This window comes from Salmo salar, chromosome ssa22 (genome assembly GCF_905237065.1).
Source record: "Salmo salar chromosome ssa22, Ssal_v3.1, whole genome shotgun sequence".
NCBI lineage: Eukaryota > Metazoa > Chordata > Actinopteri > Salmoniformes > Salmonidae > Salmo > Salmo salar.
The window spans coordinates 53,912,402-53,928,354 of record NC_059463.1 but is presented as its reverse complement, the minus strand read 5'-3'; the positions used below and the strand labels follow the sequence as shown (position 1 = coordinate 53,928,354).

General features: G+C 42.0%; 1 protein-coding gene and 1 long non-coding RNA gene across 7 annotated transcripts; one reads left to right on the top strand and one right to left on the bottom strand.

Annotated features, from left to right (window-relative positions):
- Positions 1–1,216: 1,216 nt before the first annotated feature.
- Positions 1,217–14,614, bottom strand: LOC106583694 (deoxyribonuclease-1). 6 transcript variants are annotated; one of them, XM_045705461.1, is made up of 10 exons: positions 13,982–14,077; positions 9,890–9,978; positions 8,258–8,346; positions 8,068–8,154; positions 7,813–7,925; positions 7,524–7,636; positions 7,151–7,308; positions 6,848–6,944; positions 6,601–6,667; positions 1,217–1,890 (listed from the first exon to the last, which is right to left on the bottom strand). In XM_045705461.1, the coding sequence occupies exons 1-10, from the start codon at positions 14,073–14,075 to the stop codon at positions 1,856–1,858; spliced, it is 942 nt and encodes a 313-aa protein (XP_045561417.1). In that variant the 5' UTR covers positions 14,076–14,077; the 3' UTR covers positions 1,217–1,855. The 6 variants fall into 6 exon arrangements, with proteins under 6 accessions (XP_045561417.1, XP_045561418.1, XP_045561416.1 ...); XM_045705462.1 differs by lacking the exon at positions 1,217–1,890 and adding an exon at positions 2,489–2,551 and having other exon boundaries at positions 6,629–6,667; XM_045705460.1 differs by lacking the exons at positions 1,217–1,890; positions 13,982–14,077 and adding exons at positions 3,640–3,821; positions 14,493–14,614 and having other exon boundaries at positions 9,890–9,975.
- LOC123729674 (uncharacterized) lies at positions 2,082–5,290 on the top strand. The gene is made up of 4 exons (XR_006761347.1): positions 2,082–2,303; positions 2,484–2,550; positions 4,541–4,624; positions 4,918–5,290. It is a non-coding gene; the product is annotated as an uncharacterized lncRNA (long non-coding RNA).
- Positions 14,615–15,953: the final 1,339 nt, after the last annotated feature.

Below are 15,953 nucleotides of genomic sequence, written 5' to 3'. Positions count from 1 at the left end.
CAAAATGATGAACTGAAATGAATCAAACACAATACTAATTACATACAGTAGTTTGACTGTGTTACTTTTTACTTACAGTTGCGTAGGCCTACACGATACAAACCTGCATAAAGCAAGCTCATCCCAGTGAGTTCTATTATCCAATTGCAATGGTTGTCTCTGTGTCTATGTAAAGGAAACCCCCTGTTAGTCTAGATGTAATAAAATCTTGGTTTCATCAGACCAGAGAATATTTTTTCTCATGGTCTGAGAGTTCTTTAGGTGCCTTTTGGCAAACTCCAAGCGGGCTGTCAATGTGCTTTTTACTGAGGAGTGGCTTTCGTCTGACCACTCCACCATAAAGGCCTGATTGGTGGAGTGCTGCAGAGATGGGAGAACCTTCCAAGAGTACAACCATCTCCACAGAGGAACTCTAGTGCTCTATCAGAGAGTGACCATCGGGTTCTTGGTCACCTCCCTGACCAAGGCCCTTCTCCCCCAAATGCTCAGTTTGGCCCGTGCAGCCAGCTCTAGGAAGAGTCTTGGTGGTTCAAAACTTCTTCCATTTAAGAATGGAGGCCACTGTGTTCTTGGGGACCTTCAATGCTGCAGACATTTTTTTGGTACCCTTCCCCAGATCTGTGCCTCGACACAATCCTGTATCTGAGCTCTACGGACAATTCCTTGGACCTCACGGCTTGGTTTTTGCTCTGACATGCACTGTCAAATGTGGGACCTTGTATAGACAGGTGTGCCTTTCCAAATCATGTCCAATCAATTGAATTTACCACAGGTGGACAATCAAGTTGTAGAAAAACCAAGGATCAATGGAAACAGGATGCACCCGAGCTCAATTTCAAGTCTCAAAGGGGTCTGAATATTTAGGTAAATAAGGTATGTTTATTTGTAACACTTGCAAAAAAAGTAAAAATCTGTTTTTGCTTCATTATTATGGGTTAGAGGAAAAACATTGTCTATTTTAGTATAAGGTTAACGTAACAAAATGTGGGGGGAAAAAAATCAAGGGCTTTGAATACTTTCCAAATGCACTAGATGAAATGAACATGTTAGTAGCCTACATTGTGACAACCTGTCTATAGAAATACAGTACATGTCAAAGTTGAGCCGTCTGGCTCATGTCTCAACATGTAACTACTGTGCTTTATTAAGCCCTGAAGGTGAGCCACCATTACCCTGTGGAGGTAGAGCTGAAAAGATCAACACCAACAAAACAGAGTAAGCAGCATCATTGATCTTTATTCTGAATCTCCCAAACTTTCCTCTTAAAGAAAATTGTCAAAACAGGGTATTAAACACAGAACAAAACAGCAACATCTTTACAAATATCACTCCACACACACAAAAAAACTGCAGAAAAATGCACCAAAAAAAAAATTGTAGATAAGATTCACTCATTTTCAGGTTTGCGGACTGGGAAATAGAACCCTGTACATGGACAGAGGGAGTGAAGGAGGTGATGGAGCTTGAGAGGAAGCCTTTATCCAACCAGAGAAGCTGAATTTAGAGAAACTGGTGCTGAAGATAGATGATCAAGCTTGGGAAAAGTTACATTGAACTTACCACAATACTAGTCATATTAGTACTGTATGCATGTCTAGTGTAGCTAATACTGATGTGTTTGACAGAATCTCAATATAGATTGAGTGAAAGTACTGCAGTAGTTACAATAGTTTATTTCAGAACTTTCTTGACAAGAACACATTGGAAATTATTCAAAAAGGTCATTACATGTTTTTCCGCTTTCTACAATGGACCCAAATGAAAAAAATAAAGGGGGGGGGGGTTAGCAGGGGTTGGATTTGACAGGGGGCTGCGATTTAACAACAAATGAGTACATGGTCTTCCTAATGTATAATCACTTCTTTCCAGACTTCTTGATTCCTCCACCAGCTGAAAGAAAAGGAAAATCAAGAGAATGAGAAAACCATGCAAAATATGTTTAACTTTCTCTAGAAAATGCAAGTAGACAAGAGGGACTACTAAAACAGCGGTGGCAAGCAGAGTACATTGAATGACAAGGCAAGAAAACCCAGAAAGCCAACACTGCCACCTAGCGACATCAGAATCACTAGACCTTGACATTTCTTTGGTATTGTTTAAAGGTGGTTAAAATGTCATAAGAGCTGTCATAAAAGCTATTATAAAACTAATTTACTTGTGTGTAATATGGAATGACTGCTGACTTCCTTTTCTGATCAACATCTAGGATTGTGATCTATGGGGATGACATGCTTGACGCCATCGTGCCAAACTCTGCCAAACCATTCAACTTCCAGATTGCATACGGGCTTTCTGAAGAAGATGTAAGTATGCAGGTTACAGACAAATTCCATCCTGGTAGATGGTTTGATTACAATAATATAAGTAGATGAAATGAACATGTTAGTAGCCAACATTGTGACAACCTGTCCTAGAAATACAGTACATGTCAAAGTTGAGCCGTCTGACTCATGTCTCAACATGTGACTACTATGCTTTATTAGGCCCTGATGGTGAGCGACCATTACCCTGTGGAGGTAGAGCTGAAAAGAAAAACACCAACAGAACAGAGTAAGCAGCATCATTGATCTTTATTCTGAATCTCCCAAACTTTCCTCTTAACCTCTATGGGCTAGGGGGCAGTATTTGCACGGCTGGATAAAAAAATGTACCCGATTTAATCTGGTTACTAATCCTACACAGTAACTAGAATATGCATATACTTATTATATATGGATAGAAAACACCCGCTCTGGCAGCCCCGGGCAGTCGGGCCGCTCTGGCAGCTCCGGGCAGTCGGGCCGCTCCGGGCAGTTGGGCGGCTCTGGCGACTCTTGACTGGCGGGCGGCTCTGGCGACTCTTGACTGGCGGGCGGCTCTGGCGACTCTTGACTGGCGGGCGGCTCTGGCGACTCTTGACTGGCGGGCGGCTCTGGCGACTCTTGACTGGCGGGCGGCTCTGGCGACTCTTGACTGGCGGGCGGCTCTGGCGACTCTTGACTGGCGGGCGGCTCTGGCGACTCTTGACTGGCGGGCGGCTCTGGCGACTCTTGACTGGCGGGCGGCTCTGGCGACTCTTGACTGGCGGGCGGCTCTGGCGACTCTTGACTGGCGGGCGGCTCTGGTGACTCTTGACTGGCGGGCGGCTCTGGCGACTCTTGACTGGCGAGGCTGGGCTGACGCACTAGACACCTGATGCGTGGTGCTGGTACTGGACGTGCCTGCCTTGAGACACGCACCTCCATGCTAGTGCATATAGCGGGAAACACCAGACCGTAGAGGCGCACTGGCGGTCTTGAGCGCAGGGTTGGCATCACCCCTTCCGGCTCGATGCTCACCTCGCCCTGGCACATGCGGGGCGCTGGTACAGAGCGGACTGAGCTGTGCGTACGTATAGACGAGATGGTGTGTACCTCAGCGAAACATGGAGCCCTCCACCTCATACGCACCTCCCTGTAATCACGGGTAGCTGGCTTACGGCTCTTCCTTGGCCTGGCCAAACTACCCGTGTGCCCCCCCCCAAAAAATTATTGGGGATGCCTCTCCGGCTTCCTCGCCAGCCGTGTTCCAGCATATCGTTCGCTCCCTTTTCCTGCTGCCTCCGCTCTTCTGGCTGCCTCCACCTGTTCGTTGCGCTCTCTCTCCTCATAGAATCGCCTCTCCGCTCTCGCCGCTTCAATCTCCCACTGCGGGAGGCGATAATCCCCAGCCTGAGTCCGTGGTCCCTCTCCATCCAGGATTTGTTCCCACGTCCATTGGTCTATCACGCTGTACTCCTGTGGCTCCTTCCTCTTCCGCTGCTTGGTCCTTTTGTGGTGGGTAGTTCTGTAACAGTTGTCGTACTGGAGAGAAGACCAAGGCGCAGCGGGAATGTGAATACTCATACTTTTAATAAACTCAAGTAAGGCATACACAGGAAAAACAAACACGACAGCAACAGTCTTGCAGGCACACAAAACGCAGTGCAAAAACAACTACCCACAACCCCAAAGAAAAACACACTACTATATAGGACTCCCAATCAAAGGCAACTCAACACACCTGCCTTCAATTGGGAGTCCTAATCACCAACACAACACTTAACACACAAAAACCTGCCACGTCCTGACCAAAACTAATACAATTGCTCCCTCTGCTGGTCAGGACGTGACACTATTGTTGGAAGCCAGCCAATATGAAACAAACTATTAAAATTACAAAAGGTTGCAGCATATGTTGTGTAAATGGTGAACTCATACAGCTGTCAACTCTTGTCATTTTAATCCATTTCACATTTGCTAGCTACCTTTTAGATCGAAGCCCAAATAGAATGATAGAAGATAAGATGATAGAAGCCCATCTCCTACTGTAAATAGCCTGCACACTGTGTGTGTGTGTAGCCAGCCAGCCAGCCAGGTAGAAAAATGGCAGAAAAATAAGAGACGGACATCAGAGTATTTTTCAGTACACCAAAACCCATAGTAAGAACCCTAGTAGCCTAATATCTCAAAGACTAGTTGATAAAATGTTCATAAGAAAGAAATGAAATTCTAATGGAAATGTTTCACAATGATGTCATTAGGCAGAGCAGGGAACAGAAGGCACACAGACAGCAGAGTTGGGGACAGATATGCAGGGACAGACTGGCAGAGACAGGGAGTCTCAGGTAAGTTTGAGTCTTTGTTTGGCAACATTATGAAAGGTTCAAATTTTTTTTTGACTTGTAAAATAGGAACATAATTGGAAAATGCCATGGATACCCCCACTCTCAACTTAAACTGGTAACTGAACTAAGATTTGTTAAAGGCAATGGTATTGCTGTTGTGATTACTTGTGTAGTTTTGGGTACCGGTAGTTAGGAGTACGGCAAACACCTTATTTCTTTGGTTCCTCAATATACATTTACCATATTACAATGTAGGCTATGTGTTACAGCACTACTTTTGGTGTCCCCCTCAGGAATTGCTCTTGAGAAAATTTCCTGTAATTGTCCCCTCCAAAGTTGATATCAGATTTTCACCCCTGAGCTGGTGGAACAATCAAGAAGTCTGGAAAGAAGGTATTTGGCATTTGAAGACCATGCACTCATATGTTGCTGAATCACAGCCCCCTGTGAAATTTACATTTACATTACATTTAAGTCATTTAGCAGACGCTCTTATCCAGAGCGACTTACAAATTGGTGCATTCACCTTATGATATCCAGTGGAACAACCACTTTACAATAGTGCATCTAAATATTTTAAGGGGATATCCACTTCCTGTCAGAATCTGTCTCAGGGTTTTGCCTGCCAAATGAGTTCTGTTATACTCACAGACACCATTCAAACAGTTTTAGAAACTTTAGGGTGAGAGACATTTTCTGACAGGAAGTGGATACCTGATGTGTTGTATTACCTTTAAACCTATCCCATTGAAAAACACAGGGGCTGAGGAATATTTTGGCACTTCCTATTGCTTCCACTAGATGTCACCAGCCTTTACAAAGTGTTTTGAGTCTTCTGGAGGGAGATCTGACCGAACAAGAGCCATGGAACGATGATGGCCCATTAGACACCTGGCGCGCGAGTTCATGTTGGGTACCCTCGTTCCAATACGTTATAAAAGAGTATGCATTCGTCCACCTTGAATATTATTCATGTTCTGGTTCAAAAAAGGCCCTAATGATTTATGCTATACAACGTTTGACATGTTTGAACGAACGTAAATATATTTTTTCCCCTCGTTCATGACGAGAAGTCCGGCTGGCTTAGATCATGTGCTAACATGACGGAGATTTTTGGACATAAATGATGAGCTTTTTTTAACAAAACTACATTCGTTATGGACCTGTGATACCTGGAAGTGACATCTGATGAAGAGAATCAAAGGTAATGGATTATTTACATAGTATTTTCGATTTTAGATCTCCCCAACATGACGTCTAGTCTGTATCGCAACGCGTATTTTTCTGGGCGCAGTGCTCAGATTATTGCAAAGTGTGATTTCCCAGTAAGGTTATTTTTAAATCTGGCAAGTTGATTGCGTTCAAGAGATGTAAATCTATAATTCTTTAAATGACAATATAATATTTTACCAATGTTTTCTAATTTTAATTATTTAATTTGTGACGCTGACTTGACTGCCGGTTATTGGAGGGAAACGATTTCCTCAACATCAATGCCATAGTAAAACGCTGTTTTTGGATATAAATATGAACTTGCTAGAACTAAAAATGCATGCATTGTCTAACATAATGTCCTAGGAGTGTCATCTGATGGAGATTGTAAAAGGTTAGTACATCATTTTAGCTGGTTTTATGGTTTTGGTGACCCTGTCTTTGAATTGACAAAACATTACACACAACTCTTGTAAATGTACTGTCCTAACATACTCTAAATTTATGCTTTCGCCGTAAAACCTTTTTGAAATCGTAAAACGTGGTTAGATTAAGGAGATGTTTATCTTTCAAAGGGTGTAAAATATTTGTATGTTTGAAAAATTTGAATTTTGACATTTATTTGGATTCAAATTTGCCGCTCTTGAAATGCACCTGCTGTTGATGGAGTGCACCACGGGTGGCACGCTAGCGTCCCACCTAGCCCATAGAGGTTAAGAGGAAAGTTTGGGAGATTCAGAATAAAGATCAATGATGCTGCTTACTCTGTTCTGTTGGTGTTTTTCTTTTCAGCTCTACCTCCACAGGGTAATGGTCGCTCACCTTCAGGGCCTAATAAAGCATAGTAGTCACATGTTGAGACATGAGTCAGACGGCTCAACTTTGACATGTACTGTATTTCTAGGACAGGTTGTCACAATGTTGGCTACTAACATGTTCATTTCATCTACTTATATTATTGTAATCAAACCATCTACCAGGATGGAATTTGTCTGTAACCTGCATACTTACATCTTCTTCAGAAAGCCCGTATGCAATCTGGAAGTTGAATGGTTTGGCAGAGTTTGGCACGATGGCGTCAAGCATGTCATCCCCATAGATCACAATCCTAGATGTTGATCAGAAAAGGAAGTCAGCAGTCATTCCATATTACACACAAGTAAATTAGTTTTATAATAGCTTTTATGACAGCTCTTATGACATTTTAACCACCTTTAAACAATACCAAAGAAATGTCAAATTAACTCCATAGGTGATTATCTGTTTTATACATGAGGCGTTCATTAATTAATTTCACAAATCACACTGAGCCACCTGTCATAAGTGTTATTGTTGCCTGTGTTTGCTGTGGTATCCACGTCATCTTTAATCAGCCAGTGGAAATTTTTGTCACTGCGGATACGGATGGCTTTCATGCCCTTTTTAGAAAGGTAGGAACCGTCTGCATTGAAGTCACCTAGGATCATGACATTCTGGTACAGAGAGAAACATTCAACAACAACAGTTACTTTTCATCCAGAATAAGGACACTGTTTTTAGGAGAGCATACATAGTTATCTTGAAATCACCATGTGGCTGGTTTTGTATTTTACTTGTCAAAGGCTCATATATACAGTTTGGTGACAAGTGCACTTTCTAAACCCAAGGGAGGTGTTAAGCTCTGTCAATGGTTTAGCTCAGAGCTTACATCAGTCTTCCATTTCTTTGTCACTTCCAGGAAGACATCATAAAGCTCATCCAGCTCTTTCACTGAATCCTCAGGCTTGGTGTGCACTGGGATCAGTACCAAGTCCTCAAGCACTGAGCAACACAGGAAGAGATGAGAAATATATATTACAGCTGTTTATGAATGGGCTTTTATTCTCTGCTGCAATATCCAGCTTTCTGTCTGTTTGCCATTCACGCTCATATTATTTGCTAAATCAAATGCCATATGGATGGATCATGCTTAATTCTAGCACTCCTGTGCCCCTTACCAGAGTGGAGACATTCGAAGCGGAGAATATAAGGCTCCCTGGCGAAGGCGTCCACATCTCCAGCCTGGTTGTCCTCATATTGCCAGGTGTCAACCAAGTCCACCAAATCATCCCTTTCAGAACAAACAATACAACACGTTTAATAGCATTAGTCATGCATTACATTTTTTTTTAAATCAGATCACAATGTGAAAGAATGAATGGCATCAGATAGAGGTTTATGAAGGTAAAGTTGACCATGTGTTTGAATTGTACCTGTACAGAAACATAAACTGCTCCTTGTATCTGTCTCTTCCCAGACGAGAGCTGATTTGCAGAGTGTAGTGTTGCTTTTTATTAGCCCTGTAATGACACACCTGTAATGAGTGATACTTATCATGTAGGGTCAGGAGTTTCCCTAGTTGTATATTTTATAGCGTCACATGAGGGAAATCACTTGACTTACTTATTTAATTCCTCCAGGAACTTTTTCACTGAAGTGCCTCTCTTGTCCACCACCTCCAGAATCACTATGATGTCATAGCGAGACACAATCTGATAGGACGAATGGAAGGAAAAGGAGAAAACGTTCATTAGTTTATCTGTTTATATGTAGGATAACATCCTTGTTTTGAGGATAGTTTGCCAAATGTTTATCTGAGGGAATTAGAAGATCACGAATACAATCATATACTGTTGAAGTCGGATGTTTACATACACCTTAGCCAAATACATTTAAACTCTGTTTTTCACAATTCCTGACATTTAATCCGAGTAGAAATTCCCTGTCTTAGGTCAATTAGGATCACCACTTTATTTTAAGAATGTGAAATGTCAGAATAATAGTTGTGAGTGATTTATTTCAGCTTTTATTTCTTTCATCACATTCCCAGCGGGTCAGAAGTTTACATACACACAATTAGTATTTGGTACCATTGCCTTTACTTTGGTCAAACGTTTTGGGAAGCCTTCTACAAGATTCCCACAATAAGTTGGGTGAATTTTGGCCCATTCCTCCTGACAGAGCTGGTGTAACTGAGTCAGGTTTGTAGGCCTCCTTGCTCGCACATGCTTTTTCAGTTTACCCACAAATTTTCAATAGGATTGAAGTCAAGGCTTTGTGATGGCCACTACAATACCTTGACTTTGATGTCCTTATCCTTGGGGTCATTGTCCATTTGGAAGACCCATTTGCGACCAAGCTTTAACTTCCTGACTGATGTCTTGAGATGTTGCTTCAATATATCCACGTAATTTTCCTGCCTCATTACGCCATCTATTTTGTGAAGTGCACCAGTCCCTCCTGGAGCAAAGCACCCCCACAACATGATGCTGCCACCCCCGTGCTTCATGGTTGGGATGGTGTTCTTCGGCTTGCAAGCCTCCCCTTTTTCCTCCAAGGACTTGTTTTACTGTGGATATAGATACTTTTGTACCTGTTTCCTCCAGCATCTTCACAAGATCCTTTGCTGTTGTTCTGGGATTGATTTGCACTTTTCGCACCAAAGTACGTTCATCTCTAGGAGACAGAACGCATCTCCTTCCTGAGCGTTATGATGGCTGCGTGGTCCCATGGTGTTTATACTTGCGTACTATTGTTTGTATAGATGAACGTGGTACCTTCAGGTGTTTGGAAATTGCTCCCAAGGATGAACCAGACTTGTGGAGGTCTCCAATTTTTTTTCTGAGGTCTTAGCTGATTTCTTTTGATGTTTCCATGATGTCAAGCAAAGAGGCACTGAGTTTGAAGTTAGGACTTGAAATACATCCACAGGTACACCTCCAATTGACTCAAATTAGGTCAATTAGCCTATCAGAAGCTTCTAAAGCCATGACATCCTTTTCTGAAAATTTCCAAGCTTTTTAAAGGCACAGTCAACTTAATGTATGCAAACTTCTAACCCACTGGAATTGTGATACAGTGAATTATAAGTGAAATAATCTGTCTGTAAACAATTGTTGGAAAAATTACTTGTGTCATGCACAGAGTAGATGTCCTAACCAAATGTCCTAAGACATTTGTGGAGTGGTTGAAAAACGAGTTTTAATGACTCCAACCTAAGTGTATGTAAACTTCTGACTTCAACTGTAACTGTACCTTCACAAGGGTATCAAGGGTGTTTGGGTTTGATAGCTTACGCTTCCCAAATTTCTGGATGTTGAAAGATGCAACCTTCATGACTGCTGCTGGAAAAAGAGATAAATAAAATCACATCCATGTAAAACTATAATGAACTGCTAGTTGATCAAACAAGCAACGATTCCAGAAAAAGGAAGTAATTACCTAAACCAAAACAAGTTTAATAGTCCATGTGTTTATTGCCCTCTGTGTGGGGTTTTTATGATAGTGCACAACCAATGTGTATCGTCTGCTTCCAACTCACACTCTCATACACATAGATCCCCTGAATGCAGCTCACTCTCCAGATCTCTATTGTTTTCACTATATATTTTACCTCTTGGGGATGTCATTCGAAAACAATGTTAAATTTCACTGCTATGCGGACGACACACAGCTGTACATTTCAATGAAACATGGTGAAGCCCCAAAATTGCCCTCGCTAGAAGCCTGTGTTTCAGACATAAAGAAGTGGATGGCTGCAAAGGTTCTACTTTTAAACTCGGACAAAACAGAGATGCTTGTTCTAGGTCCCAAGAAACAAAGAGATCTTCTGTTGAATCTGACAATTAATCTGGATGGTTGTACAGTCGTCTCAAATAAAACTGTGAAGGACCTCGGCATTACTCTAGACCCTGATCTCTCTTTTGAAGAACATATCAAGACTGTTTCAAGGACAGCTTTTTTCCATCTACGTAACATTGCAAAAATCAGAAACTTTCTGTCCAAAAATGACGCAGAAAAATGAATCCATGCTTTTGTTACTTCTAGGCTGGACTACTGCAATGCTCTACTTTCCGGCTACCCGGATAAAGTACTAAACAAACTTCAGTTAGTGCTAAATACGGCTGCTAGAATCCTGACTAGAACCCCAAAATTTGATCATATTACTCCAGTGCTAGCCTCCCTACACTGGCTTCCTGTTAAGGCAAGGGCTGATTTCAAGGTTTTACTGCTAACCTACAAAGCATTACATGGGCTTGCTCCTACCTATCTTTCCGATTTGGTCCTGCCGTACATACCTACGCTACGGTCACAAGACGCAGGCCTCCTAATTGTCCCTAGAATTTCTAAGCAAACGGCTGGAGGTAGGGCTTTCTCCTATAGAGCTCCATTTTTATGGAATGGTCTGCCTACCAATGTGAGAGACGCAGACTCAGTCTCAACCTTTAAGTCTTTACTGAAGACTTATCTCTTCAGTAGGTCCTATGATTAAGTATAGTCTGGCCCAGGAGTGTGAAGGTGAACGGAAAGGCTGGAGCAACGAACCGCCCTTGCTGTCTCTGCCTTGCCGGTTCCCCTCTTTCCACTGGGATTCTCTGCCTCTAACCCTTTTACAGGGGCTGAGTCACTGGCTTACTGGTGTTCTTCCATGCCGTCCATGGGAGGGGTGCGTCACTTGAGTGGGTTGAGTCACTGACGTGGTCTTCCTGTCTGGGTTGGCGCCCCCCTTGGGTTGTGCCATGGCGGAGATCGTTGTGGGCTATACTCGGCCTTGTCTTAGGACGGTAAGTTGGTGGTTGGAGACATCCCTCTAGTGGTGTGGGGGCTGTGCTTTGGCAAAGTGGGTGGGGTTATATCCTGCCTGTTTGGCCCTGTCCGGGGGTATCATCGGATGGGGCCACAGTGTCTTCTGATCCCTCCTGTCTCAGCCTCCAGTATTTATGCTGCAGTAGTTTATGTGTCGGGGGTCTAGGGTCAGTCTGTTACATCGGGAGTATTTCTCTTGTCTTATCCGGTGTCCTGTGTGAATTTAAATATGCTCTCTCTAATTCTCTTTTTCTCTCTTTCTGTCTTTCTCTCGGAGGACCTGAGCCCTAGGACCATGCCTCAGGACTACCTGGTATGATGACTCCTTGCTGTCCCCAGTCCACCTGGCCGTGCTGCTGCTCCAGTTTCAACTGTTCTGCCTGCGGCTATGGAACCCTGCCTGTTCACCGGACGTGCTTGTTGCACCCTCGACAACTACTATGATTATTATTATTTGACCATGCTGGTCATTTATGAACATGTTAACATCTTGACCATGTTCTGTTATAATATCCACCCTGCACAGCCAGAAGAGGACTGGCCACCCCTCATAGCCTGGTTCCTCTCTAGGTTTCTTCCTAGGTTTTTGGCCTTTCTAGGGAGTTTTTCCTAGAGAGTTTTTCCTAGCCACCATGCTTCTACACCTGCATTGCTTGCTGTTTGGGGTTTTAGGCTGGGTTTCTGTACAGCACTTTGAGATATCAGCTGATGTACGAAGGGCTATATAAATAAATGTGATTTGATTTGATTTGATCTCAATCACCTGAATTCTGATCATCTGTTCACACACCTGTATGTCATTTACACACACTATTTAGTTAATTCTTTGCACCCCATCATTGTGAGGTATTGTTTGTTTTGATACACATTCTATTCGAAGCTCTGTTTATTTCCATATTATTCCTCCCATGTATCATAGTGTTGGCCATCCTCACTAACGATGCTTTTTGCCTGTTCCCTGCCTGTACTTTTGCCTATCAGATTTCCTGTCATCAACCTCTTGCCTGATCTCCCGGACTACGTTATTAGCCTTTTCCCTGCCTGTACTGTTACCTTTTTGGAGTCCCTGTGTATGACCATCTGCCTGCCCCCGGACCTGGGACCCAGCTACCTGCTTCCTCCTGTGGTCCTTTACTAATAAATACCTGCTGCGCTCTGCGCTTGAAACCAGCTCTCTGTCTCCCATCATATTCATTACACAATACCTCATAAATGGCTCAATACAAGGAAAACATGCATCAGGACATGCATTAGGATATACTCAGTCCATCTGGCTAGATTCTTGTTAAAATTCCTGATGCAAATGTAGTGTTTCTATTGGCATGGCCACATGATTAAACTATTTTAGTGAAAGGGTTGGAAAGCATGTCTCTGAGTACACTTATTTAGAACCTTTAAAAAAGGGTTCTTTGGCTTGACCCTGTAGAACCCTTTATGGTTCCAGAACCTTTTCACCAAACAAAGAACCCTTTAAGAGACCTTTATTATGTACAGAAGGTCCATGTAAATAAAACTCTTTCTAAGAGTGCAGTCATGCACCTTGTTCAGTGGCCCTGTGAGATCTATAACAACCCTCCATTATCTTCAATGGCAGAAGATCTCCTCATGGTGTGAAAAAACAGGACTTTTTCAGCGCTACACGTGAATCTGCTAGAGAACATAATAGTAGTTTACAAACTATATAATATGAAGGTCATTACATTGTAAATTAAATAGAGACCTTAGTCTCCTTCAAAAAAAGATGTATTTATATCAATGGATTAAGCTAAAATATCCCTTCATTGTGTTAGGTTAAAGGTCAAGAGTACTTGTCATATCAACGGTCTCTCACGGTTGGGTGGAGGTGAAACCAGTTGATAAAGGTAGGATGGAGCTGGATAAACTGGAGCTGAGGAGTTCAAATTCAAATGCTTCAAGATGAGTTGATCTGCTGACAACAGAATGGAGGGCTATTTCCCTATGGAACACGTTGCAACATCGCAGCTCCACAGTCTGTGGTTGCAACTCTAATACAGTAATACAACTGTGAGCCAGCAGTTGTACCATTATTTAAATGTATCCTTTATTTAACCAGGAAGTGCTCTTAGATGAGAATGTATTTCTGAGGGAGACCTGGCCAAAGCAGCATTTCCATACAGTTCTTTCAACAAAGTTTTCAGAGGTGTAGGCTTAGTCACTCCAGATGTGTAATTCCTCACCAGATGTGAAATTCCTAGTTGTGAGGAATTCCACCAAGCAGGACAGATAAAAAAATGCATGAAGTCACTTTAGTCCTACAGTGACTCAGCCTACGGACTAGGAGTAGGTTACTGTAGCAACAGCGTGTGACTGATTCTAACTTCTCTTTGTTGTGCAATAAACAGGGTTTCTTCTCACAGAACAGTAGTTCTGGATGACTGGCTGGAACAGAATTATGAATTCAATGTCATGTAGGTAGCATGCAAAAACAATCCAGCATATTTCAGTCAAATTAAACCACTAGAGTTGTAAAAGGATGTAACATGATCTCTGTTGACAAGCTCCAACATGCTCAGACATTACCTGTGGTATATTGTGTGGGAAGGGGCTTACAGGAATGTTCTATCTGGTTTCTTTCACTGACAAACTTGCAAAAACAAATGATATATTTTACCATCAGTTCAAATACCTCCAAACCCTAATTGCACCATAATAACAGAAGGCTTAGAACAGTGTGCATTTGTATTGTAGCCTTGGACAAGATCACCTGATTCAACTTGTCAACTAATCATCAAGCCCTCGATGAATTAATGAATTAAATCAGCTATGTTTGTCCTGGGCTACAACATAAAGGTGTGCTGTTGGGGGAACTGGAAGACTGGAGTTGGTAAAAACCTGCTTAGAGAGGATTATCTCTGTAGAATTGGCTACATTTCCAACATTTCACAATTCCTCTAGTCTTTTTTAGCAAATCATAACGATAATCAAGAAAATCATTGAAAACATTGCAAGTATTTCAAATAGTTTGTGCTGGAGTCTGCATACAAATGAAGGAATACCTAATATATGTAAATTCCAGTTTGACTTCACTTACCTGAAGGGATGATTTACGATGTCGTGGTGCAGTACAAAATGAGGTATCTTGTTAATCAATGAACAACTATACCTTTCTGTGGCTTGACCCTCTTATAGAGATCACCTGATTGGCTGAAACTGGTTGGGTGGGAGGCCCTATAGACTGGCCCCAGCTGAACCTGCCAGTTCAGGATAACCATAACATCAACACACCAGTCCTCTTTGCACACCACAACATTCCTGCCCACACACTTATCTCTGAGATCCTCCACAACAACATCTGAAAGTGGCTTTCTCTTGTAGGATATAGAAGTATTTTAAACCGGGTAGTTCGAGCCCTGGATGTTGATAGGCTGAGACAATATACCACAGGTATTACAGAAAGATACTTGTTTACTGTTCTATTTATGTTAGTAACCTGTTTATAATAGCAATAAGGCAACACAGGGGTTTGTGGTATAGCATATCAAATTAAAATCTAATTGTGTTTGTCACATGCTTAGTAGATGACAGGTGTAGACTAACAGTGAAATGCTTACTTAAGGGTCCATTCCACCAATGCAGAGTTAAAGATGAAATATGAAATAGTGACACAATGAATAATGATTAAAAATAACAAGTAGAAATAACATGGCTATATATAGGGAGTAGAAAATAACATGGCTATATAGAGGGAGTACCAGTACCAAGTCGATGTGCAGGGGTACGAGGTAATTGAGGTAGATACAGTACCAGTCAAAAGTTTGGACACAAACTTTGTCTTTATTTTTAATATTTTCTACATTGTATAATAATAGTGACCAAAAAAGTGTCGAACAAATCAAAATATATTTTGTATTTTAGATTCTTCAAAGTAGCCACCCTTTTCCTTGATGACAGCTTTGCACACCCTTGGCATTCTCTCAACCAGCTTCATGAGGTGGTCACTTGGAATGCATTTAAATTAACAGGTGTGCCTTGTTAAAAGTTAATTTGTAGAATTTCTTTCCTTCTTAATGTGCTTGAGCCAATTAGTTGTTTTGTGACAAGGTAAAGGTTGTATATAGAAGATAGCCCTATTTGGTAAAAGGCCAAGTTCATATTATGGTAAGAACAGCTCAAATAAGCAAAGAGAAATGACAGTCCATCATTACTTTAAGACATGAAGGTCAGTCAACCCTTAGAATGTCAAGAACTTTGAATGATTCTTCAAGTGCAGTCGCAGAAACCATAAGTTCATAAGAGTTACCAGCCTCTGAAATTGAAGCCCAAATTAATGCTTTACAGAGTTCAAGTAACAGACACATCTCACCATCAACTTTTCAGAGGAGACTGCGTGAATCAGGCCTTCATGGTCGAATTGCTGCAAAGAAAACACTACTAAAGGATACCAATAATAAGAAGAGACTAGCTTGGGCCAAGAAACAGAAGCAATGGACATTAGACCGGTGGAAATCTGTCCTTTGGTCTGATGAGTCCAAATTTGAGATAGGTGAACAGA

Bases quoted from the DNA above. Each gene is read 5' to 3' on its own strand.
- LOC106583694 (XM_045705457.1), bottom strand. From the start codon at position 14,075: ATGGTAAAATATATCATTTGTTTTTGCAAGTTTGTCAGTGAAAGAAAC. The intron at 7,926-8,067 runs GTACAATTCAAA...TTGTTCTGAAAG, and splicing joins CAGTTTATGTTTCTGTACAG to GGATGATTTGGTGGACTTGG. The intron at 7,309-7,523 runs GTAAGCTCTGAG...TCTCTGTACCAG, and splicing joins CAAAGAAATGGAAGACTGAT to AATGTCATGATCCTAGGTGA.